General features: G+C 41.7%; 1 protein-coding gene across 1 annotated transcript in view; it reads left to right on the forward strand.

Moving 5' to 3' along the window:
• The first annotated feature begins 4,014 nt into the window (after window positions 1-4,014).
• DISC1 (DISC1 scaffold protein) overlaps window positions 4,015-27,371 on the forward strand; it is a 190,739-nt gene continuing 167,382 nt past the window's right edge. The window contains exons 1-3 of the mRNA XM_066546761.1: window positions 4,015-4,080; window positions 22,606-23,549; window positions 27,014-27,083. Coding sequence (XP_066402858.1) covers window positions 22,623-23,549; window positions 27,014-27,083 — 997 coding nt within the window. The 5' untranslated portion in view covers window positions 4,015-4,080; window positions 22,606-22,622. The remainder of the gene's footprint in view (window positions 4,081-22,605; window positions 23,550-27,013; window positions 27,084-27,371) is intronic.

The following is a 27,371-nucleotide window of genomic DNA, read 5'->3' on the forward strand; positions in this document are numbered from 1 at the left end:
AGAAAACATCAGTTAAGTGTGTGGCTGCACTCAATCAAATGTTACAGACCATTTGCAAAGGAACACAGAACAGGAAACATGAAGATGCCACTGCAGGAATCCATAGCAAACATGAACACTTAGTTCCTTCATCTCAGAATGCAGTAACAGAAGAAAAATAGAGAGGGGCTGTGTACTAGGTCAGTTTGATTAGTTTAGCACTGCACAGTTTGGAAAATGAACTACATTATGAGTTAACACACGAAATCATCAGAGGCACAGACACATTGGGAAAAATATGTTTTTTCAAGCACAAAAATCCAGGAGCTCACAAAGGTAGGGAGCCATAGCCAGGCTCAGAGCTAGAGCTGGTGCCTTGTACAGCAGGTGAGACCTGGGCAGCCCCTCACCTGTGGATGCTGTGTGGGCCAAAAGCTGAAGCAGGCTCAAGGTGGGGCTGGGTAAGCCCTTGGAGAGCCTGAAAACCACGGCAGGCTGCTGACTCACCAAACCTCACTGAGCTGAGAAACCCCCTGAGCACACGTGGTCAGAGGAGGGTGGCACAATCCAAAAGTGAAGTGTTGTGGCTGCTGCCTTGTTCCTGCTCTTGCTGAGAGAGCTGCCCTGGCTTTGAGCTGGGGGCAAGGCTGTGCTAGATGGGCCCTTTGTCTGCACCCATAGAGCTGCCCTTTTACAACCAATTTCTTTCTGATTGATGGGAGCCAGCACTGACATCACTTCAATCAGATGCACTGTGGCAAAGCTGAAGGAAGAAGAAGGATGTGTGGCTATTTTTGGCATGTGAGGCACAGCTGCTTGCTGTCTTCTCTCTCAAGTCAGGAAGGGCACAGACTGGAGCGGGAGGTCAAAACTCTCTTAGCATGTCCTGTATTTCTTAGTAAATGGACTGAAACCAGAGAAAATCAGTAATATGACAGTTGTTAGATAAACCCAGGCTTTTTTTAGCAACTTTTCTGAATGTGCTGAAAACTTCCTTGTGCACAGGATGGTGTATTTAACTTACAATTGCATTTCCTGCATGTGAGAAGGAAAGAGCATTCTTGAAAACTAGGATGGATGGAGGCCATCTGGAAAACACTGATTTCATGTACATGATTAATATATTGGATATGATGATTTATGAGTCAAGCAGGTTTAACTTTAGTAAAGTTAATAAAAGCTGTAGTCAGTGGGCACTCATAAGCTTATATAAAAGCTTGTAATTATGAATAACAATAGAAATAAAACTGTCACTAGAGAAATACTAGGGATAGCAAAAATGATGTATGTGTTAGCTAGGGAGGAGAAGATACACTGGAAATGGTGGAGGACTAAAATTACCTAAAAACAGGAAAGGGGATTTTAGCAGAAATTCATGTTGTTCCAATGATATGTAACTCGTTCACTACTTCCCATGGGCAGGCAGGCATTCAGTCATCCCCAGGAAAGCAAGGATCCATCATGCATAACAGTGAATTTGGAAGAAAAATGCCATAAATTTGAACATCCCTTCCTCCTCTTCCTTCCCCCAACCGTTACTGTTGGGCATGACATCATGTGGACATATGGTTTGGAATATCCCTTGGGTTGTTTAGGTCAGGCTGTCCCAGCTGTGTCCCTTCCCAGCTTCTTGTACACCCCAGCCTGCTCACTGGCAGGGCAGTTCAAGAAGCAGTGTAAGCACTGCCCTGCTAAAACATCCCTGATTCTGGTCACAAACCCAAAACAGAGTCCTAAATAAGCTACTATGAAGAAAATTGCCTCTATGCCAACAAAACCCCATACATATATATAAAAGATAGTACCTTTCAACAAAATGAAAAAACTCTGTGACATAAAGATACCCAGAGCCATACAAAAGCAATGAAAACACATACATAAAATTCACAGTATCACAGAATATTCTGAGTTGGAAGGGATCCACAAGGATCATCAAGTCCAGCTCCTGGCCCTGCACAGGACAGTCCTGAGAATCACACCATGTGCCTCAGAGTGTTGTCCAAATGCTTCTTGAACTCTGTCAAGCTGGTACCGTGACCACTTCCCTGGTGAGCCTGTTCCAGTGCCCTCTGAGTGAAGAATTTTTTCCTAATATTTGGCCTAAACCTCCCTGACACAACTTCAGGCCATTCTCTCAGGTCCTGTCACTGGTCACCACAGAGAAGAGATCAGTGCCTGCCCCTCATCTACCCCTCACAAGGAAGGTGTAACTGCAATGAGGTCTCCTCTCAGTCTCCTCCAGGCTGAACAAAGTGTCCTCAGCCGCTCCTCAACACCTTCCCCTCAAAGACCTTCATCATCTTCATTGCCCTCCTCTGGACACTCTCTAAGTCCTTTATATCATTCTTTTATTGTAGTGCCCAGCATTCACACAAGACTCAACGTGAGGCTGCCCCAGTGCAGCGCAGAGGGGACAATCCCCTCCCTTGCCCGGCTGGTGATGCTGTGCCTGATGCCCCCCAGGACAGGGTTGGCCCTGCTGGCTGCCAGGGCACTGCTGGCTCATGTTCAACTTGCCACTGACCAGGACCCCCAGGTCCCTTTCCATGGTGCTGCTTTCCAGCATCTCATTCCCCAGTCTGTCTATACATCCGGGGTTGCTCCATTCCAGGTGCAGAGTCCAGCACTTTCCCTGGTTGAACTTCATATGGCTGATGATTGCCCCTCTGATGTGTCAAGGTCTCTCTGCGGGGCTTCCCGGCCTTCCAGGGACTTGACAGCTCCTCCCAATTTTGTATCATCTGCAAACTTTTTAAGTATCTCTTTAAGTCCTGCTTCCAAGATGTTTAAGGCTACTTGAAGCCAATGAATACCATAATAGCTGTACATGTCTTGCTAAGTTTAGTGAGTATCTGACATGCAAAGCAGTGCCAGAGTAGGGTTTCACAGACACATGATGGCTCTGAGACCAAGCAATGCAGGTTTTATGGCTAAACCTGAAAATAAATTGTTTTCCAAGAGTATGTTTGGTATATATATTTGTTGTTATGCTGGGACCTGTGTGGTGGAGGCCATATATCTCCATATATCTGTAGATGTCACATAGGTTGTGTCCTTCACCAGGGGTGAACAACCCAAGGTATGGGTTAGGGGCTGAGCTCATGGAAAGCAACTCTGTGCAGAAGGACCTGAAGGTCCTGGTGGACAACAAGCTGTCCGTGAGCCATGCCCACACACACAAGAAGACTGATGGAATCCTGGGATGCATTAGGAAGAGCATTGCCAGCAGGTCAAGGGAGGGAATCCTGCCCTTCTAAGGAACCCTGGAGTGTTATGTCCAGTTCTGGGCTCCTCAGTACAAGAGAAACATGGAGCTTCTGGAGCAGGTCCAGCGGAGGGATACAGAGATGATTAAGGGACTGGAGCATCTCTGCTGTGAGGAGACGCTGAGGGAGCTGGACCTGTTCAGCCTCAAGAGAGACAATTGAGAGGGAACATTTTCCATGTTTTTAAGTATCTGAAGGAAGGGTCCCAAGAGGACAAGAGGCAATGGGCAGAAACCAATGCACAGGAAATTCCACCTGAATATGAAGAAGAACTTCTTTACTCTGCGAGCACAGGAACAGATTGTGCGAAGACGTTGTGGAGTCTCTCTCACTGGAGATACTCGAGAACCATCTGGACCCAATTCCTTGCCATGTGCTCTAAGATGACCCTGCTTGAGAAGAGAGCTCGGACCGCTGTGGTCCCTTCCAATCTGACCGATTCTGCGATTCCCTATTTCCTCTCCCGCCCAACTTAACGCTGCAGACCTGTGGGAACAGATCCCGCACACCCTGGGACCACTGCGCGGCCGGGAGCCCGGCGGGCCCGGGTTCCCTGGGGCTGGGCCGGCCGCACCGCACCACCCTCCACAGCCCGAGCCAGAGCCAGAGCCGGAGCCGGAGCCGGAGCCAGGGCCGGTCCCGCCCGCCGCCCTCTCCTTCTCCGGGGCGGTGGAGCTGCCTGGAGCCCGCCCCCGGCGGGGAGTGGCCGGGCCAGGGCCGCTTTCCGCCGGTTGCGGCCCGGGGCCGGGGTCGGGCGGGATGTGGCGGCCGCAGCCCCAGCCCCGGCCGGGCGGGACCGACAGGCGGCGCCGCGGCGGGGACGCGGCGGGCCCAGGTGAGCGGGGCCGGGGCACCGCGGCTGGAACGGCGGGGAGGAAGGGAGGAGGCGAGGGGAGCCCGGCCGGAGAGCTTCGCAGGACCCCCTGAACGTGCAGGGGGCTTGGGGTATCCCCGGCGGGGCCGAGGCCGAGGCCGGGGCCGGCAGCGCTGCTCCCCGCTGGAGGGGCCGGGCGGCTGCACTCGGCTGGATGCTGCCCTCGGGCTGGGACAGCGGCCGCTCTTGGGAGTCGCTTTCAGTAGGGGAGCATGTAGTTGTGTGGTGTGTTTTGTTTTTTTTTTTTTTTTTTTTTTTTTTTTTTTTTTTTTTTCCCCATTTCTTTTCAGTGAAGAAAACCCCCACCCGGATCTTTCATTTCACAGTCCGAAAGTTTTAAGATTTTTTTTTTTTTAATTTTTTAAGCCCCTAGTGATGTTGACATTTCACAGTTAATGCAGTCTAAGAAAGGGTATAAGAAAAGGTCTTGCAACTTTGAGATAACGTAGCTATAATTTTTTAACTCAAAAAGTAAGATTTCACTTCAGCGCATGTGAGCGCAGTTACAGTGATACAAAGCCATTAATGGTTTATTTAGTATGGTTTGTTTGTTTATTTTTTTAAATAACCAACTGCAAAGAGTAAGTTATGGTGCTCTTAGAAAACTTACCTATGTTATCTCTCCCGTCCGGGCTTAAGGAAGAAAAAGAAACCTGCCGTCTCAGCAGACACTCTGTGTGTATATGCTTTTATAAATAAATGAATCTTACAAGACCATGACCTCTAGTGTGTATGAACTGCTCTCCTTTTCTCTCAGAGCTGTGGCAATCAGCTGGTTGGAGCTAGGGCTGCTCTCCTTATCAACAGTGGTGCTGCCAAAAGGCTGGAGCCACGGGGAAATTCTGGAAAAAAACACTTCACCTTTCCCAGGACAACTGGGAAAGAAAGGTGTATTTCTCACTAGGTGCTGTCTTTTGGGTTGTTTGGGATATGTGGTTCTCCCAGCTCCACGAGTCCACCAAGACTTTCTGCAAACACTTAGTCGTCCTTGCCAACAGTTTAATAGAAAACGGCTCATTCCTGTTTTGGTAATCCATATTAATCTTTGTGTACACTGCTTGAGTGACTTCTTGCTATGCTTTTGACTTAATTATGCTTGCATTTTAAGAGTTCTGCAGTGAAGTGCTTTTATAATAAAGGTTTTCACAAAATATGCTGCAGAAGGTATAGCAGCAAGTGCTGCTACTAATTAGAAGTCATGAAGGTTTTCAAAGAAATGGGTGAAGTCCCCTGGGATGCATTATCTCTTGTTTTGTCTTTTCCTATTGGTTCATTTACTTGCTAATTTGGTATTGGCCTTACAGTAACTCCTGAAAATGAGAAAATTTCTACTTATTAAAATTTTTGTTAGTGTTTAAATACTAAAGTCTCTTTCATGATGTTGTATGTTCCCCCATCTCATTGCTGAAGTTGCAATTGTTGTGGTTCATTCTGGGAAAGCATTGACAGTGGTTTTCCAGTTGAAGCCCTATTCATGGGGCTTCTAGGCCCTTATGAAACTGCAAAGAAGGGGTGTTAAAAATAAATATTTGATTTAAAAGAAAAAAAAAGGCTGAGTTTAGAGATTTGTGGTTACTTAAAATTTTGGGATCATGGGAAATTGAAGGAAATGTACAAGAACCACCAAATGTGCAGTGTTTTGTAAACTTGAGATTAGGACCATATCCAATATGTCTTTTTTTCTTCCTAGTGCTTGATACTATCAGAGTTACCAGTTTCTTTGTAGCTCTCTTTGAGATTGGGCACCAAAAATGACATGTTCTCATACATGACATTAAAGATTACAGTGCAACAGCATTCTAAACACAGTCAGAAGCAAGTATTGTATTGCCACTGGCTTCCTCCCTCTTTAAATTTAGATAAATCATCCTTTGTTCTCTTCATTAAAGTGAAGTCAAAACTTTGGGCCTAAGCTGCTTCTGGTGGAATTGTAGTGGGTTCATGTAAGAAAAGAGGATTTATTAGCATCAGGATAAATTAATTGTGATGAACAGGAGGACAGAAAGCACTGCAAACAATGTTTTGTACTGACAAAAGCGAAAACCCTAAAGGTTAATTCTGACTTTGTTCCCAAATTAGGCACACTTGGTTAAGCTTTTTTTGCTTGCTGTGGCTGGGGCCTTTTACAGCTACTGAACCAGCTGACCTTTCAAGTGTGATTTACTCGAGTGTGGGACACCTCACGGGCGCTCCTTGGGAGTTATGATTTTTTCTTTTCCCATTTCAGCCTTGTGTTTCTCTGAGCAAACCCCTCTTTCTAATTGAGCTGAGACCGGCTGTGACCTTTTCTGGTTTTGGCCATATTGCATATGAATGATTCCTGTGGAAGGGGTTTTTCTTACCTCCTTTGGAGTATTGGCCTCCAAGGTGAATGGGAAGGGACCTGCACAGTTGCCATAGTGATTTCCAAGTTCATCCTTAGCATCTTGTGTCTCTTTCCAGAAAGCAGCCCTTTCATGCCACATCACTTAGATTAGGATTGAGCCCAGGGTGTGTTGTAATACTATTCAATATTCTTGAAGGAAAACTGCTGCAAAACCCTTGTGTATTCAGAATGAATGCGCCCTTTGTAAACCAGCAGTCACACGAGGGAAAACTTGGCCCTCTGGCACTGAACAAAGGCTGCTGTTCCTATTTTAAGCATGGTAGTATCCTTTTTTGAAGGTGTTTCCTTAATTCTGTGTAGTGTTAACTATTTAACACACCATGTAACTTCCTTTTTTCTTCTTCTTTACCATATAGGTATGGATTCCATTAAGAGGTCACCTGAAAAATGCTTTCAGGGAGAAATATCAAGCCTGCAAGCTATTGATGCTGTGGAAGCTAGGATCCACTATGGATATACTTTGTTTGCTAAACATGAGTTTTCTGTATGGAAATGGAATTAGCTATTGACAGGGAGTTACTTCCCTATTTATTGATGCTAAGAATGTGAAGTGGTTTAATGAGTAATCTGAAGTCTGCAGGCAGAGGGGTGAGATCATGTGCTTGCCTGAAGTAAGGTTTCTTTGTTGGGTGTGATTCCTTTGGGACTTGCAGAATCTGGATTCTGCCTCCCCTTTGTACATACTGTAAAATGCTGCTCGCTGTGTTTCAGACCCTCCTTCATCTCACAGCCAAGCTTCCTTCCAGAACACCTCTTATTATCTCTGTGTGATATATTTCTAATTGGGACCCAGCTGTCTAATGAGTATGATCAATGGTGCTTTCTGATTTTTCTCACCACCTCCTTCCTTCCTCTCTTGCTGCCTTATAAATAGGTCTCTTAGTTGTGTCACGCCCGTGTCAGGGTAAATTGTCTTGTTACTCTGCTCTTTTTGCCCTCTGTCACTCTGTTTATTTGTAACACTGACAAGTGTAAAAAAACCCTAACTAAATTAGACTTTACCTTGAATAGTAAATATTTACTACATAAACAGTTGTGTACTCAGAATAAGGGATGGAAAGTGGAAAATATGTTTTCTTAGTACTGCTTATTTAGCTCCTTTAAAGTTGTATGCACTACCTGTGTTTATGGATTGAATGAAAGAGCAACCAAATCAGAACTACAACTGAACAAAAGTTTGTTAAACAGACTGTATGTATGGTTAGATTATAAAATCTCCTTGGGAAAGAGCTGTGTAGCTGTGTGGGAAAAGTGGCTCCTTGAAACTAAGAGCAGAATGGATATGGCATATGTGACCTTTCTCTGTTCTCTGCAATGGCTGAAGAGTTGGTTGTTTGGAGGGGTTTAATGTGCTCTTGTTGAAAGTTTTCCTTTGCTGGGCTGAGAGGTCATTGGGGCAGGAAACCATTACAGAGGAAAATCTCTTAGTAGGGAGACTTTGAGGCAACCTGTGGAGTGAAAAGTCAAGAGGTTGATAGTGAGTATTGTAAAACTAAATAAAATGAAAGGGTTAGTATCTGTGAGAGAGGCAGGAACTGGGAGTTGATACCATTAGATACCATTTTCTGAATTGCTTTACAAGTCTCCAGATCTGTGTAAGGTGAGGCATGTGGCACTGGTGTAGCTTTTCAGGACCTTGCTTAATGGTGAATAATAATACAAACAGAAAATTAGAATCAGATAATAGTGATGCTTTGAATGTGTCTGTAGATAATGAAGTTTGTCAATGGCTTCACTACTTTATTGATTAATGGGATGAGAACCACAGTCCCTAGCTCAGTTAATCTGACAACAACTTGAGTTTAAATCACCAGTCTGAGGATGGTCAAAATCATCAGACTGGTTGGAGAAATATGCTTTAAGCAATAAAGGAAACAATTTTTAACATCTTTTTGTTTTGTTTTTGGGAAGCCATCAACTCTCCAGAGAGTGTGGGAAGGGCAAGAATAGTTTTTTCATGATAGTAAACTGCTTTCTTGCTGTTTTAGTGGGATACTTCAAGTAATTTGTTTCTGTTATGGTGGTAAGCATTCTTCCCACTGACACAGCAGCTTGGTCTTATTGGTTATCATTACTGCAGATATGCAGGCACTTGGAGTGGTGCTGGGGGAGAGTACTTGCAAGGCCAAATGCTTATAGCCACAGGCTTTTCCTTTATTTTATGGCTATCTAATAATTCTTGTGGTTGGTTGTTCCCCTTCCTCCACACATAAATGTTTTACTTCAGGGAAACACCATGAGGTTCAAAGGAAGGAACATCCCTGAGCCTGTTCAGGGTGGTAAATTGAGGTAGCCTCAGCTCCATAAAATATCTGACTTTGTTGCAAGAGCTAGGCTGATCATATAAACTTAATTTATCCCCATTGTTAGAGAGTATGTCTTTGGGGACAAGAGCTTTCCATTCTCTCTTAGGATTTTGGACAAAGATGGTTAGTGAGGCAGGAATGAGATTGAATTTCATGGTGCTGGTCTAAGTTTCAGGTGCTTCCTGTTGCTATTGGCCCGTGGAGAGTGGAGATCATGGTGATGGAAGGAAATGGGCAGCCCAGCTGTTTGCTGGGGCTTGGCTTTTCCCATTTAATGAGTAGTGCATTAACCCATCAGTATTTGCATTAAGAGCTCAGGCTGAGCTGTGCCTGAGTTGCATTCCCGGCTCTGCTCCTGGAGAGCCATAGGCACACCAGTCTGTGTGACACACAGCTGCTGTGTTTGGTGATATTTTACATTGCTGTAGTAGGATTTCCTTGCTGTTAACATCTTTTTGGTTGCTGTGTCTATGGTGGGAGCAATGTGGGTAGGGTGCTGATATCTGTGCTTCAGCAGGGAATGTGGGGTCTCAGGGGCATGAGGTGCTCTTGGATGCCTTGGATGGTCCCTGCTGCGACTGCAGTGGGACAGCACTGTTTTACCAGGGCAGCGTGCTGAAACTTTGCTCCTGTCCTGCCAGAATCCTTGTTTAGGAGAGCAGGACATTTTAATTTGCTCAGAGCAGTGAAAATCTTGAGGAGACCCTCACTGAAATTGTATAAGAAGGATCTGATTACTGTTGCCTGGGGTACAGAACCAGAGCAGCTGATCCTCTGTGTGGTTTTGCTCCCAAAGTAGTTAATAATCAACAGGTATTGTGTTTCCCTTTCCCCTGGAGAGCCTGAACATGGTCATGGTGAGAGAGCTGCTGCAGTGTTCCCACACTTGTGGCTGCTGGGGACTTTACAGAGTTGGCTGGGAGAGAAGAGCTGCTCCAGTTAATGGTTTCCTATGAGCAGTCTGTCAGAACTGTGTCTGCTTCCTCTGGGAATGAAGACTGGGGGAAAATCTGGTTTTGCCAGGGGTCTCGAGTTGCTGTAAGCTAAGAAAATATCAGCTTCAGCTTCTTTTTTTTATATGCAGTTAGCACTAGCAGTAGGGTATTTGTTCTTTTAGCTAATTGAGAATTTTCCTACTATGGTGCCAGCTTTTGCCAATGACAGAATTTTCCATGGGATAATCTTTTCCAGGGTCAAGTTAGGATCTATTTCATGTTATCCAAGGAGATGCTTTCTGCCCACCTTGAGTATAGCTATGATGTTGATTTTCAGGAGTAGATTTGTTACTGTCTTTTCCTTTGTGAGGTAGGACTGGCAGGTAAAAGCCAGTGTTGCTGTTCTGGGAAGAGTAATCCATAAAACTTCTGACTGCCCTTTGTGAAACTGACTGTCTTGCCCTGTTGTACTTCATGGCCTCGTGTTTACCTTTTAGAGTGAGGCTAGTAAGATTTTCCATCTTTGGGTTAAGCAGGCAGTGTATATTCATGTCATTCACTTTCTGAGTTAATTTCATATTATTTTAAAATAATTTATCTTTGTTACAAGTAATGAGCATGGTGTGTAGCAGCTGTTTTGCTGTGTTTCTGGTGAGCTTGGTGTGGCACTGAATTTCTTAATGTGAGAGTCCAGACTTCTCTCCTGGATCTTGATGCACATGCACTTCTTGTGTTACTGCTTTGTGTGCTGCCATGCCCTAGTGAAACTTTGTGTGCTTTGCCTAGGTGTAGCACAGTTGGAAGTTGGAAGCCTGGGCATTAAGTGTGACCCTTGCAAGTTTAGATTGGCTGTGGTTTTAATGCTGAGAGGCCAGTATGACTCTTCTTCAGTGCAAGCCATGGGAAGTACATGGGATTGCTGTCTTTCCTGCAGGTCTCTTAGGAGTAATTGTTGTAGGTGTTAGTTGGCTAAAAGTGATCTCTAATGGCTTGGAAATTATGATATAAAATATGAGAGGAGCTTTTAAAAGGAGGATTAAAAGTCAAGAGGCAAGTAGGGAATAATACTTAATTTTAGTAATAATTAAAACCAAGCAGACCAGCTGAAGGCAATGCAGAGGATATAAGGAATTCTGGGTAGCAGCCTGTGTACATATTTTGAACACCAACATTGCTAAACAGTGGAAGAAGAAAGAGACCAGCCCCCTCAAATTTCTACCAAACCAACAAAGAGAAGATATAGAAATAGCTGTGTTTGCTACTTAATTCAGTTATAGATAACATACAGATCTCTGGCACAGTTTTGACTGCCTGATACATGTGTGGCAGAATATTCAGGCATGACTTTTTACATGCTCATGTCATAATCAGACTTCACGGACTGGATAGGGTAGAGGCAGTATTCCCTGAGCAGAAGTGGTCTTCCCCCTTCCTTTGCTGGGAAATTTGTGAGACAGGCAGGTTTTGCTGCAGCTGTTCAGATGTGATGTTAGTTTTTTTGTGTGTAATGCCCTTGGCACCATTTAAGGGATTATGTTTTTGAAAGGCAAGTGTCTTCAGAGAGTTGTAGTCTCACAGATGGCTCCATCTTGTCTTCCAGTTGGCAAGCAGCCTAGGAATAAGTATCAAAATAATTTTTAATACAGCAAAGAGAAAGGCTTGCCAATGTTTGTACAGCCAATAAAAAGCCTCAGTAATAAAGATTTTGTGAAATAACTGCGGTAGATCAAAGTGACATTTAAGTGATGCTCATGAGCATCATTTAATCGCCAGCTAACTGCCAAAGGCCTGCTGCTGTGGAACAACTGGAGTTCCTGTGCTGCTCTGCTTTACTGTATCTGTCTTGTTTAAGGCCCTGACCACTGCTCAAGCTTGTAATTTCTCTCTCTCTCTCTGTGAGTGGTGGATGCTTAAATGCTGTTTGAGAATCTAGTATTGAGCTTTATTCTAAATTTTATTTATAGAAAGTGAGCTGTTTTCAGCTTCCAGAATGTGATGGAACTATTGTTTGCTAACTTCTAGTGACTCCTTTGTGGCGTTATAAATCAGAGAAGTTGCTTTCTTGCAAGGTTGGCTGCATCTCCACAGATGAAACTCTTGAACTTTGTTGTGGGTATAGTTAAGTAGCAAAATACTGCAAATCCTGAGACATTTATTTAAATCTTAGAAGTATGTTAGGATAGCTTGGGTTTGAGGGAACCTCAGATGATCTCTGGTCTAATTCCCTGCTGAAAGCAGGACTGACTCTGGAGTTGTGTCAGGTTGCTCAGAGCTTTTGTCTTGTTGGGCCTTGAAAACCTTGAAAACCTCCAAGGCTCTCTGCTTCACTTCTTGGCTGCCCTCAGGGTGAAAAAGTTTTTCTTTGTATCCAGTTTCCTATTTTTAGTTATGCCCGTTTCTTCCTTGTCCTGACCCTCTGCACTGCTCTGTATGGATTGCTGTCAACCTCACTAATGTTATGTGCCCTCTTCACAGCATTGCTACTGGTAGAGGGTAATTAGAGTAATTTCTAACGTTTTAGAAGTCTTGGAGTAGCACACTTGCATTCTTTGATTTGCTTTCCTTCCTACAGCATAAAATAGCACTGTACTTACTGAGATTTACTGTTGCTGCAAATATGTCTTTATACCCAAAGAGGGCATTCTAACCTTAAAGATGTTGTTAGTTCTGCCTTGCTGGCTTTCTCTAGTACAGTCCTTGCTTATGACTCAGACTTTAAGGTAATTTAAGACATTTCATACGTTTTTGTTCAGTGGAGCACTATGACACCTTTATTGCTCAGAAATGAAAATCTCAGTCTTCTCAGTATCTCTCATGGTTTTGTTGTCACCTCTTTGTTTTTTTAAGGCCAGTCATGCAAGGTGTGCCTGCTCACAGAGGGCTGGAGAGAGAGGATGCTTTCTAGGTTGAGCAACTGTGGCAAGTACATCCAAAATATTGTGAGTTTTCTTCCTAGTCAGGAGGAAATTTAAAAGATTTCCAGCATAAAAAGGTAGCACTGTTTCATTCAGTAGTTAAAGAAGCCTGTCAATTAACTATCTATGCCTATAGACTCTCTTAATGGATTTACTTGACACAGATATTTTATAAATCTATTTTCCAGTCTCAGATCTCAGACTTTTTTAGATTTGGAGTACAAAAACATAGGCAGGTTGTTATAGTCAGCATCCTCTAAATATGATGTTTGTATTTGCTTCATGTTTATGGTGAAAAATGTAAGTTAAACCTGAGGTTTCCAATAAAAATTCACCAGACAGAATAGCATTATTGCAGGATCTGCCTCAAGGGGACCTGCAACTCTAAGGTTTGATAGCTTAGATAATATAAATATAAAATTCTATCTGAGTGTTGCTTTTAAATGTCCAACCTTTTTCCATGAAGACAGGAGTTCTAAAGGTACAAAGCTTTAGGTGTATTTTGATAGTGAAAATACTTAGCTGTCTTTCAGGAGTCCTATGTTAGTCCTTTGTTCTGTCTTGGCCATGCTTTGTGGCTGGGGTAGAGTTGTGTAGTTTCTCACATAGTCTGCTTCAACCACAAAGCAAATGCATTAGATTACTGCTGTACCTCAGAACTCATGAGATCAAATGTCTCTGAAATTGCTTTGCTTTCCTGGAAAGGAAGCTGTGGCAGTTCTGCCTGCTGCTTCTTAATAATATTACTTGTCAGGAGTATTGTATGTAAACCTGAAAGAAGCAGAAGAAATTCCTAATTACACAAGGACCTATCCCATATACCTGAAAGGGATATGCAAATATGAGCTACCTCACACAGGACCCTGCTGATCCTGGATTATGAATTCAGGTTTTCTAAAGCAAATAATACTGCTCTAGAATTGGAAGTAATGAGTTAACAATCTGTATTTATTCTGGAAAGCTATCTGAATGACACTCAAAGTTTTCCTCTGCCAAGCTTTTTGTTGCTGAAGCAGATCTGTTCAGGTGTGTGTGTGTTTGATGCCATATGGTACATTCTGCACCTTCTTTATCCACTTAAAATGCTAAGATGGATCTGGAATATGTTGACCTGCAAAACTGTTCACTGGCTTATTCTTTTAATACAGAGAATATTTTTGAGAGGTATGATTTTTGTGTTGACTTTTTTTTTTGTTTTAAACTTGAAGTATTTGGCTGAAGACTTTGTTTCAGTGCAGTATCCTGCAAAGTCCCTGGACCCACGAAACAAGCTGTGTCATATAGGGGTACAATTTCTTTGAGGATTAATGCTGTGCTTTCATTTACTTTGATATTAATAGCAGATGGGTAAGGTTCAGTGAAAGGTGGCAGATACTGTGTGTTTGTACTTAGGTAGTAGTACTTATGTGAATCACAAACAGCATGTGACAGAAATATGTTAAACTTCTGGCAGAAGTCTGTGCTTTTGTTAAGCAGCATAGACATGTGTTAGTAAGAGTAGCCTGTATTATTAGCTAATGTATGTTAGCCCAGGGAGAATGTCAGAGTAAATTGTGACAGGTAATTGTCTTGATTTCCTAGACATGAGTAGCAGTGATTTACAGTCAGGGGGAAGAAGCTCTCACAAGAGTGTTTTCCTTGAGATGATCTCTGAGGGGATGAATGGAGTCAGTGTGCCTTTAGAGTGAGGTTTGGTTTAGATTGTCATACACACTCTGTGTGCTGTGAAAGACATAAAAGAAACCCTCAGCCAAAAAGCTGAGCAACTGGAGGGGAGCAATGAAATCAATGAACACAGCTGAAGTGGGGCTGGGCTTCTTTTAAATGCACCTGGGGAAGCCCAGAAAATTCTGAGCCTTGCTGATGGGCAGTATAATGCAGAAAGGCTCTCCACCTGGGAAGGGATGGGGTGGGCTGAGGAGGTGGAGGGCCTGGAAGCTCATACGAGGAGGATTTCTGGGGGTAAGTTGACACAGGTTTCTTTGCTGTTGAGAGAGAAATGCTGTTAGGGGAGCTGGAGGGAGGCTTGTGCATTGGGGTCATGGCCAAAAGGAATGATTGGAAAGGAACAGAGAGGAAGAATTGTGGAAATTAGTATTGGGAAAGAGAGTATCTCTCTTTGGCTTGGAACACTGTTCAGGAGCTTTGTGGATGGTTATTGTTCTAGACTGTGAAGTGTGACCCGTCCAGAGTTTTTGTCAAAGCTCAGGAGAAGCAATTGGAAAGATTCTGGATCAGCTCTCTTTTTCACTTGAAGAAAAATGAGCCCTTGGTTTGGAAGGAGTAACTGGGGAGCCATGATTGAAATGCAGTGACAGTGGGAGTAAAAGCAGGCAGGGTTTGTTGGGAACGGTGGAAAGCATGTGCAGTGTTGGTACTAGCAGAGTTAGGATGGAGGCAAAAATGAGTGAATGACAGCCAAAGTAGATTCATTAGTGTTGGTGATGTCCTCCCTCAGCTTAGGGTCTGACTGGCTGCTGCTTGACTGTATTCCTTGATCCTTGTCTGCTTCTGGTGGCCATGGCTTTTGGAGGTGCATGAATAGGTTTTAGTCCTGTGGAGTCCTTGGTCTGCAGTCCTGGTGTGAGGTGCACGGGTTACTCTCAGCTCCTGCCTGAAGCTGAGCAGGATACATCTCCATGTTCCTGCCATATCTGGTGATGTGGGAAGTTTGGCCTCCAATGCCAGGGCTCCTACATGTAAAGTTATGGACAGCTAGCTGTCTAGTGCTGGTGGGTGCCTCCTTTGAGTGCTCTCCAGCTGTATATTGAGGCCTTCTCAACTTCTGTATCAATAGCCGTTGTCCCTCTGTTTCCACATCTGCTAAAATCTGTAGTTCAGTGCAATTACCTTCTAGAGAGAAACTCTATTCTTTCCTGGAATGTTAATTTAAAAAAAAATAAAAGATATCTGACTTGCTCTAGGCAGAGTGACTTCTGACCCACTCTATTTAGAAGGAGCTCTGATTTCTGCTAGTAGTGCTCTTGCCTGTGGTTAGTATTCAGCTGCTGTTTCAGCAATCTCTGCTGTAGTATTTCTTCCATAGCCTGTTCATAGATAATCTCAGAATTTCATCTGAACAACCTACTTTTCTCCTCTGTGCTAGAGGAAAAGGATATAGCTGACGTCTTCAGTTTTGTGTTCTGGGGCCCAGTAAAACAAACTTCCAGCTTCTGTTTTGTCTGTCTACAGCCTTGGGTAAGGGTTGTAAAGGTCAAGCCATATTCTCAGTGAAGATCTCAAAAGGGATATCATGTGTGTCTTTCCCACTTGCCAGTGAAGGTCTCTGAGGGAGCTGCACTCTGCTTGCTGGAGCACAGTTTCACCCCTCCCAGATTGTAACATCTGCAGGCTGATGATGCTGAGCAATCTGCTGGCATGTGGTGAGGACTTGCACTGACTGAAGCTGCTTGTGCAGGCATTGAGGACAGGAGGGTGGTGCTGCAGGCTGTGCCTCGTGGGGCCACTGGAGGATCTTCATCTTGCCACTTGGAGCAGCAGTTTATTGTCAGCTGGCAAAGGTACAGCTCACACAACTGCTGCAAAGAGCAAAGAACACCCAAGTGCAGAAATTCTGGTAGAGCTTAAAGAGCTGCAGGGCTTCATGTAAAGCCCAGAGGTTTTGTTTTCAGGGGAGCAGGGGGAGGGAGCAGCACCACTTCTTTGCTTTTCTCCTAGCTATGGGTTGGCCTCGTGTCCTGTGCGTTGCTGTAACTGCAGTTTGTATTCGTGCCTGGCTTTTGCACTGTCTTGTATTTAATCTGCATCCTGAGGTGCTGTACTTTCTGTGGGAATTTGGTACTCAGCTTTCCTGATGTCTGGAGCTCCATTCCATCTCTGTTCTTGTCTAGACAGCATGGACATTGCATCTGACAGCCTGACTGGGGCTACAAAGTGAACTTCCTTCAGCAGGCAAAGGAGCAGCATTTGTCCTGGGACTTTGATATTAAATTATAAAGCTAAAAGCCTTCTGACTCCTCACCCTTGGCAATATAGGAGCTGCCACGTTGTTTTATTTTCATTATATGTGATCACTACTGAGCTGTTAAGAGAAAATTACTTTCTATTTCAGTAAACTCAATTCTGGTTTCAGACTGACTGTGCATCAGATGCTTAATTTGGAACCCACTCTCTTGGTGAAATTAAAAATTCAAATCTCCAAGCTGGAGCATTCAAACTGTGCTTGAATTAGAAATTGACTGCTGTCAATGTGCTCTCACACTTCACTTTTTTTTTTTTTAAATTCCTTCATCCCCTCCCCCCTGATGAGTTTTATATTAGAGTCTTGCTGTAGATGATCTGACTGAGCAGAAGTAGTGGGAATCCACACTGTCACTCTGTAGACAGAGTGATGAAAGAGAAGTGTGGTGTGTTAAGTAGACCATTTTTGAAAGGGACTGCTGTGTACCGATTTCATAGTTTCACAAGTATTTGGTGAAATGATTTTATGGGATATGACTGCAAACCCATTAAGTGTTGTTTGCAAATTAATTTATGACCTAAGAAAACTACACAGTTTTATGCAACATCCTTGCTCCCCTATCTCTGTGAAATATTTAAAGCTGTTGTCAGATCTTGACTGAAAGAATCCAGTGTTCTCTCCACTTAAGACATTTGCATGGACTGCCTCTACAGACTTTTGTATTGAAAGTGGGAACAAAAGAGTTTTTCCCCAGGAAGAAGAACAACAAAACTTACACCCACACCCCACCTCCTGAAATAAGCTGTTGTGAATATTCTCTGTAGGCTTGCAACTTGTGTGTCCATCTGCCTCTTTGGAAAGTGGGTAAATTATTCTCAATAACTTAACTGTTAGTTAAAGAAAAATTTGCCCACAGGTTTGGAAAAAATTGGGCTGGATATTTTTGGGGGAGTGTCTTCTGTTATTCACTATGCTGAAGGCACCCAGTGCTGGTACTGGCTTGTTTTCCAGACCTGCTTGTGTTCATCCTTGGGATATTTTGTTGTTCATCAGATGGGCTGACAGGATGGATCCCTGAGCTGGGTGTGGTGATGACTGGGGAGCCTGGGAGCTGTTCTGTTAGGCAGCTGGTGGTGTGAGTTTGGTTCTAGCTGGCCAAGGCAGGTATCAGTGCGTTATTGGGTGAAATACATCCGTGAATTGTGTAAGAAGGTTTGGAGAATGGTTGGATTGAGGGTGATCAACCAGAGATGAATTTGGAAAGTAAGTTCTAGTAACAAATATGTAATAAGGGAAAGGGTGATTTCTCTTACTCCCCTGACTAAATAGGTGATTGTTACTGACATGGGAAATGTTTGTTATTTACCAACTTACTTTTTGGTAGACTTTTTTTTTTTCTTTCTTAGTGTTAAGGCTAGACCAGGTTTAAACTGTTTTTTTTATTTCTTGAGGTGTGAAAAATTTAATATCAGCTGATGTGATTCTAATTCTTGAGAGAGGTGCTGTAATTTCAACAAATGGCTTAAAATGAGTTGTTGCATTAAGGAGGCAAGTGGCTTGATTGTGACAACTCAATGACATGCATTATGAGAGTGTGTCAATAAAAACACAATTATTTAAACCCTGGCTAAAGAAGAGCATTCTGACTTTTGCAGTGCTTAACTCTTTGAAGTGCTTTTTAGTGGAGAATGGAAACTGACATGCATTTAATGATCTCAGAGGATATGTTATTTGTCATGTTTTGGAAATCTAACAGTTGAGTAACTGAACCCAGTCTGTGACCTTAGAAATCACAGGAAGCCTTGGTGAAGAAATAATTATTATTATATCCAATACAATGTAACTCAGCAATGCTTTCCTCTGTAGATACACTTTATAAAACTTTAGATAAACCATAGTTACAGTTAACACTCAGTAGGTGAGATGAAAAAGCCAAGTGAGACCTTTTCATTTTAGGAGTTATGGAAATCTTTATTTGAAAGTGACTTTCTTTGAAAGCTTATTTGTGCAAAGAGGTGATACTTGTTTCAACATAGGCTGTGTTGACATCAGTGCTATCTTATTTTGCAGATTTAGTGGGGTCTTTGAAATTCAGTAAATGAGTCAAACTGTAACTGATCAGAAACATGCTGCATTTTACATATTTCTGTGACGTAGGAGCTGAACAGTAATGGTTATTGTCATGTCAGATTAATCGCCAAAAATGGTTAATTTTTGCTTCTGATAGGTTAAACATTTATGTGCATATGTTGTTTGTAAATAATAAATATTTGGAACTCACTTTGTTTGTGTGTAGTTTGATGCAGGTGTTATGGGCTTCTTTAAGAGAAGCAGCACTACAGAAATTGCTTGGAGCAGTGCTTTGATAGTTGCCTTTGAATATGACCAAATACCTTTTCTTCCACATCACAGTCACCACCCACAAGTGCTCTGAAGATGAATTTGTTATTCTAATAAAAAAGAACTGTGTATAATATAGGTATATTCAGATAGCTGAGCTACCTTTAAAGCTGCATCTATAACTTCTCACTTTCAGGGAGAGCTTAAATGATCTTGCAAGCATTCTGCATCACATGCTTAAAGCAGCAGTGAGGAAGTGATGACATCAGAGTTTCTGTTCTCATCTATAAAATTCTATTGGAATAACAAATAAGGTATTAGATGCTATTAGAACATTTGGTCATTTGTGGCTGAGAACAAAAACTGATGATCTAAAATAAATTAGATGACTGTTCTGTTCTCCTTTGGTGTCAGGCTGGGTACAAGAGAATGTGCTCTTTCCATTGGTGAGAAATGCTCTTAGGCTTCACCTCTCCCTCTTTCATCTCACTTGGTGTGACTAAGATGTGAACAATGTTGCTTTACAGCAATAGGCTATTTTCTTTTTCCCTCTGCTTTAGATCTGAACTGCTATTGTACATGAAATGTTGATCATCAGGAAAGATTGCTATGGTGAAAGAGCTGTTAAGAATATTTCTGAGCTTTCATAATTTCAGTTTGAAGTAATTTGCATATATCTGCTGTTAAATATACATTACACCGTCTTCCAAGATTGTAAAATATATATTTTTAAAAATTGATTTTTAATATTACTATTGAAAGGCTCTTCCATTTGTGGCTTTTCTCTCTTTCTAAATGTGTGTCTCACACAATGCATAACACATTGTAGTGTAAGGTTTTATATTGCCTTTGGTTGTTTTATTCTGATAATATTCTGATAATTTTGTAGTTAATTGCGAACAGTTGTTTGATGTTCTTCAAACTGAGGTAAGATGAGAAGAATTTAAGGCCTGTCTTTATTTTTTAATAAGCCAGCTGAATTGGTTCAGTGTAATTTCTCTGACATGCAGACAAGGCAAGCTATGGTTGAAAGGCTATGCAGAAAAAGTTTATAGAACTGTATTTCTGATATGTAATAGTAAACAACTGAAATTATTCTAATCTTGAGAACAGGGACATGGCACAAGGTAAACAGTGCTCAAACACTACACCCAATGCAATAGAACCTTCCTGACTGGGCTTTGTGATGGCTGAAGGTGCTGTGGGTGCTCTCTATCTGGACCTGGAGATCAGGCTTCCCCTTATCCTTTGGGGAAGGTGTGAGTGTCCATGTTCATGTCAGTCCCAGCTCTGTCCACTCTGCTTTGCACTCAGGGGTGAAGGACCTGCAGCTCTCTCTCCCTGTAGCATCCTCTGGATGGCTCTTGGCTTGGCCTAGCTCTAGTGCTGATTAGAACTTGGGCAGTGTAACTCTGCTCTGGTATCCAGGTGAGTGATTTGTGCTGCTGGATGGACTCACCAGGAGATAGACCTGGAGTCTCTGAAGGAACAGATTGCCAAACCTGTCTGGGCTACCTGTGAACCTTGTGAGGAGCACAGAGATGCCTGGGCAGTGTGTGATCTCATTCAGGATATTGGAATTGTACCCCTTTGGCTCCAATAATTTTTAGAATTGCATCCAGTTCACTTGGTGTGAATATCTAATGCTTTGGCCAATTTAAACCTTATTTACATTAGCTTAGTTTAAATTTGGTGTTTAAAGAGCTGTAATTGTCTGTCTACTTTAGAAATTCATAGTGACTTAGTGAGATCAATTTTAAACTGATTTTAATTAAACCAGAGAACCTTTTGTGTTTTTACAGATGAGGCCTGTGGCAGGCCTTTTTAAATGGCCATGGAGTATATGCAGCCTTAGAATGTCTCTTATGCATGACTGATTTCTTCTGCTGAAATCAAATTTAGGCTATTGTTTTGTATATAAACCAAAAGAATTAAATTTTAAAGAACATTCTGTTCAGTTTTTGTTCCCTTGCTCCGAGAGTGATTCCTGTTTGTTAAGACTTCTATTAAATTACTCCCAGAACAGCATTTCACTGTCTTTTTATAGTAGACAGGCTGATAGACTCCATGACCTTTTTTACTTCTTATTTCTGTGATACTTTTTGTCCTCAGACAGGAGAGAATATCAGAGACTGCTGGGATATTCTAATTTATGGTGATAGGAAGCTTATGGTGATACAGAGGCTTAACTGCAGTCCTATGGTGAGATGTGCCACTATTCTAGTATATGGAAAATGTGTAAATTGCTTTTGTTGAAGGTTATTTGGCGAGAATGTAATAAATCTTGGGAAAATTCTCCCGGGAAGTTTTGGTTCTAATGCTTAAATTCTTGTATAGGATGTTGTCATAGTGAGGTGTGTATGAGGCCTGTGTTAGGAGCTGCTGAGGAGTTTAGAGTATGTGCATATCCATCAATGTAAATGCTGACAAAGGACTGTGATTAGGGTGGAATGTTAAATGTAAAGAAAAAAATCAGAACCTTGTGTTTTTGTAAGGGCTCTGGGTGGGTGACATGAATATTTCTAACACCCAATTGATTCTGTTTCTTTGAGTAGAGGGCAGCTAATAGAGGGCATAATTCAGATAGGCATCAGATCCCCTTGAAGAGTGATTCTGGCAAATAGGTGCAGTCAATATCTTTTTGTGTTACAAAATGGATGATAGTGCAGAGCTTGTATTCCCATTGATTCCCATTGTGCAGGACAGAAAAATGAAATACTTTTTAACTAGCAGTAAATCCATGAGAGAATGAAAGTAGTCATCATGTAATCTTTTACCAATAACGCATATATAAAAATATACAGAAAACACAGACATTACATTCTGATCTCCCACTTATAATGTTTACTGTGGTATTTTTATCTTGTTTGGATGGGGTTTTTTGTTTGTTTTCCTATCTCTGCAAACAGCAAATTTATCTTTTCATCTGTGTAAGTAAGGTATGTGTAAGGAAATCAAGTTACTGAGCATCATTAAGAGCATGCTTCTTAATGATATTAATACTTTAGTAATGCTACAAACTAATAGCTTTCTAGGATTGGTGATTCTTCATGCAAAGCTTTTCCTTTAACTTTACATTTTGGACGGTGGATAGTATCATAAATCTAAATGACAACTTGTACAGTGTCTCATTAGACAGACATCTGCAGCCACATGGTGTTACAGTTGTATCTGTTACGGCAGCAGAGCCTGAGCCATTTGCTACTCATAGTGTTGAAACATGGGTATGAACACAAGAAACTGAACAAAATCTCTTTGTGATCACAGTTCTCACATTTTGGATGCAGATTCAGTCCTATCTTAGATGTGTTTGTAAGCCTGAAATCAGTTTGGATCAGAGAAACTTAAACCAAGTTTCTGCTTCAGTGTTCTGTTAAGCAAGTTGGAATGGAAAAGCAGAGCGATATTGTGAATAGGGAAGATAATGTGATACATTGTACCCAGGTGTGTGTCCTGGTGGAGGAGCTTGTTAGGGAGCTCACTTAGAAACAGGTGCCATCTCTTTATAAGGTGAATGAATACACACAGTGTTCTCCATCTGCAGTATGGTCAGTGTCTGTGCTTTGTTGAAATGGAAAACGATATGCTGCTTGAAATTTCAGAAATGGCTATTTTCAGATGCCACAGTATGTTAAGCCTGGAAAACTGCAGAAACACTGACTGACTTTTTCTGCCCTCCCAGGTGATCAACAGCAGTTAATGCCAGCGGGCTCTCTCCATAGAAAGAAGCTGGCCAAAAGACCTGGGTACATGAGGCCAGAGGCTCAGCAACAGATCGAGTTCCAGTCCCTGGGTGCCTGCACAGGGTCCAGCCCAGCAGAGCTCCAGCATGGTAGGCAGCACTGTGAAGGCTCTGAGGGATGTGCTCTGCTCAGACAGTGCCAAAATGAACTGGAATTCCTGCACCGTAGTGCTGTAGTTCCTGCTAATGGGGTGACAACCTTGGCCACTACTGGAAACCCTCCAGGATGCTGTGAAAATCTTTCTTGCTGCAATAGTCCACGGTCAGATAGCACAGGGATAGGAGATGTTCCTGCTGGGTGCTGTACGTGGCAGAAAAGCTGCAGCACCAAAGTGAGCAAGCTCCCAAACATGTATGCTTTGGATCAGACAGAAGTGAATAACAACTGTGAATATCAAAACAGAGATGGTATTTCTTGTTCTGCTGGTGCACAGGATAGCTTTAGATCAAGTTTCAGTTTCATACAGCTCTCCCTGAACTTGGCCTCTGGAGTAAATGATGTGGAAGGCAAATCTATTGAGGAAACTGAGATTGTACTGCATCCCAAAACCACAGGCAATCTGCAGAAGCCAGAAGAGATGGCACAAGCTCATGAGCGCTTGGGAGATTTGTGCTGCTCCTCCAGTTCTGGTGAAGATTTGCAGCATGAACATGAGAGCCCAGTAAATGATAAATTACAGGACTGTGAGACTGTCTCTCTCTTGGATATAGACACAACATTTTCATATTCTACAGATTCCTCGGATGCAGCATCTGCTGGCTCTTCTGTCACCTCAGGCTATGAAAGTAGCTTTACTGTCAGTGACCATAACTGGGATACTTTGATGAAAAAATATGAACCAGTGCTACAGGATTGCTTGCTTGGCAACCGCAGTACGTTAAAGGTCAGTAATCTCACTTTGTTTTTGATACCTTGTCCTCAAAACATTTTATTTGTAGTGCCAAAATCAAAGTTTATGTAGGAGTTCAGATACTACTGGCTTTTGTGCCCTTTGTTCAGAGTTTTGCAGTAGACCTCTGCATGATAAAAATGAGATAACAGGATTTGTTTGGTTCTTTAAAAATAGGTGATATTTTTGCAGTACCCTATTCTATATTCTACTGAAACTTTAATCCTCTCATTTCCAACATCACACATCAGTTTCTGACTTCAGTAAGTACCATTTCTTTTCACAGGTGGCTATTTTGTCTGCAGTTTGGGTTATACGTAGTATAAAATTAGAAGGTGGTAAGAACTCTTTTCTTGAATTATCATGATTTAACAACACCAAACTTTTTAATTGGAAATGTTGAAGTTGAGCCAAAGACTTCTAGGAATTAGGTTACTTTGTGAAAGTAGTGTGTAATCTAATAGGTGCATGAAGAAAAATGGGGGTCGAGTCCCTCTCTGTCTCCAGCTGGGAACTGAATCTTTTTTTCTTTTCCCCTTCTACACTAGGGGAGTAGTGGGCTGGTGAGTCAGGAGTCTTTTTGCATATATGTATGTTCCCACACTTATACCTACAGTGTATACAGGCAGTGTCATTCACTGTGCTCTTTATAGGAGAGATGTGGGAAATCTTTAAGAAGGATCAGCTGTGTTATATTTTTATGATGGTAGGGTGGGCATTCTGAGCTTACCCAATCAAAGGAGCCAAGTATTGGCTTTACTGTGCACACAGGAAACAATCATCTAGAAGGTAATATGGAGACAATGGATTGCACTAATTTGTTCAAGGTGCACTGAGTGGGTAGTGAGAATTTTGTTGGTGGTGTTTTGTTTTTTTTTTAGTTGTTTGGGTTGTTTTTTGTTTTGTTGTTGTTTTTTATTTTTTTTTAATTTTATTTTAATTGTCTCACTAGTGCCCGAGTTTCTTGGTTGCCTTTCAGAAACTTAGATCTTTGTAACTTCTCAGCTCAGACACCTACCTGGTGAGATGTGCTGTATTGTCTTTAGGCCTAATGAAACAACCTGGTCTAGAGAGACTTTGCACAAACCTCCTGTCTGGGCAAGACAGAAGGCTGAGAAACATTTATGCTTTCTTTACTTACCATGACATCTGACCTGGGCTTACAATGCTTTGTAGTACTTTATTTTCATAGATGATATGTGTAGAACTAGGTTCTCTTATTTACAAACTTCACACACATTTACATGGAGCAGTTTCTTTGTGTTTCATGCCTGGAATTGCAATGTGCCTATAGTCTGAGATAGTTTGGGAAATTAATTCGCTGCAAATTTGGGAATGTATAATGCAATCAAAATAGGAAATTATTTTCCTTTCTTTTCAGTATTGCTTATTTGATAGGCACAAAAGAAACATTGTTATCTTTAATTTCTGTATTCATTAATACATTGAATGGAGAACTGGGGATTTGTGCCCTCAGATATCTTTGCCCTTGGTTAGCCAGTCTTGTATGTTGAATTTGAAGCACCTTCCTATTGTAATGATAATGCGTAGAATCTCAAAGTTTTCAGAAAGGAACAAAGGCAACAGTAGTCAAGAAAAGGAGACAATACCAAAGTTATTAAAATTATGCTTTCTCTGTACTTAAAAAGTGATCTTCATCTGGTACACATCTAGGACATGCCACTCTGAAGCACAAGCAGGTCTTTGATTAGCTGAGCTCCAAATGTCTCCCAGCCTGCAAATAGAAAGCACTTTACAGTGCAGCATCAGTCTGTTTGCTGTGGGTGTGCCTGGGCTGTGGTACCCGTGCTGACTTTAAGTGACCTGCCACTGTAGGGCATGATGGAATAAACACTACCAGCAGCAGCAAAGCTGTACTCTCAGTATAGGTTGTTGTTATACATCATGGATATGAAAAAAGTGTCACTTGAATCATTCCTACTGCAAGCTTCTTTAAAACTCTATAAAAAGTTGGGCATAAAACAGAGAAAATAATTTATGGTGAGGGTTCAGAGCTCCTCCCTTCAGTACCATTTGCCTTCCTCACTAGCCTCAGAGAATAAAGATTGGAGTTTTGGGAAGTGAAAACTGAAATAAAGTAAAGCACAGAAGAAATGGGAACATGTGCAATGTTTTTTGTTTGTTTTTCTTCTGGAGCATCCTGTAGCGTATTATTAATCAAACATTTTTGGATACTCTCCTGACTTTATATTTTATAGTTCATTTCTTACCAGTCCACTTTCACATACCATATTTAGAGGGAAATCTTGAAATTAAAGGTTTGTGTGTTGATTGTCTAATTTATGTGTTGATGTGTAGTCTTGATAACTGAGTGCTTCTATTAACTTGTTGACTGGCTGTACCTGTTTTTCTAAATATGAGGATTAAATATGAAAGAGCTTCAGGGAGAATGGAAATATATTTTAAGATTTCTTAAGGATATCTAAACTATGGATTTTTGTGCTCTCCCAAGCACTTTCAGGCTTTGGTCTTTGAGAATATACACTGCTTCTTTCTCCAGGCTCACCTTTTTCAGGGCTGATAGTGGCTTGTTTGGTACAGATCATGCATAAATTTAATAAGAAACACATTTGAGTCTTGTACCTGCAGCTATGGCTGTCATGGCAGTTAGGAGAAGACTAAACCTACCTTCCAACCAATTTCTTTTAACAGCAAAAACTTGTAAAGGCCTTACAAAATTTTAGTAAATTTAGAACTTTGGTCCAGACTCTTGATGTTAACAAAGAGAAGCATTAACTTTTAAAATAAAACTCTAATAAGGTAAGTTTCTTTTGGAACGTGAGAGAGTACTTTGTATGTGATTTGGGTATTCTTGGTGTTCTGCTTTTATTCCTCATCTAGCATTTGCATTGTGAAAATGCAAATATCAACATTATGTAGATAAGCCTAAATTGTGTTTTAAGGAAACTTTTTGGCTGCAAATTAACATTCTTTTCTGACCCATAATATCAATATACCTTTTCCAAAGTATTCATACTGCATTTCTGTTTACAGAATAAAATGTGATTTGCATATGGAAATTTTATATTTGTTCTCTGCAAAACTCAGGTAAAGATTGTTGGAATGAGCTTGGGAACATACCGTTGAGTACAATGTGATCAGAAGGATATCATGCTGACAGAATTCTCTAATGATCATACTTTCATTTATTCAAAGGGTGAAAAATATCCTACGATTGCACGATCTCCTTTGCTTTTCAAGAAATATAATTTGTTATTCTGTGTGTGTGTTTGGACTAAAGCCATGCTTGGCTCAAGTAGCTGCAGTTCAGCTGACTTCCAAATAGGTCTGTCTACTTAACAAATGCTGGGCTTAACTATCAACATTTGGCCATTGTAATGATGTAGTAATCCATTACATTTATATAGCATAGAAGTTAGTAGTCTGTATATTTTTAAATGCAGCTTCTTCTTAACTAACTTTTTTTCTTTGCATAGTTAAAATCCTTGATCTTACGGCTTCAGAGGCTTCAGGAAAAAGCAATAGAGGAAGATGACTATGATAGAGGTGAGAATTGCTCCTTCCTACTCCCCACTGGATCATTCTGCCTTTTTTTTTTCCCTTTCCCTCTTCCTCTATTAGTTTTATTTTATATTTCCTACATAGCAGTGACTAGGTGTGGAAAACGAGTTCAATGAACTGTATTGCTTATTCTGTCATATGGCAGGAAACAAATTAAAGTAGGTCAGCAGCAGGTAGCAACAGTTTTTATTTTCTTGAGCCACATCACCATGTGGCAAGGTTGAAATCCAAATACCCACCATCTGGATCGGCTGTTGTGAAGCAACATGACTG

Source organism: Molothrus aeneus, chromosome 3, assembly GCF_037042795.1.
Source record: "Molothrus aeneus isolate 106 chromosome 3, BPBGC_Maene_1.0, whole genome shotgun sequence".
NCBI classification, from domain to species: domain Eukaryota; kingdom Metazoa; phylum Chordata; class Aves; order Passeriformes; family Icteridae; genus Molothrus; species Molothrus aeneus.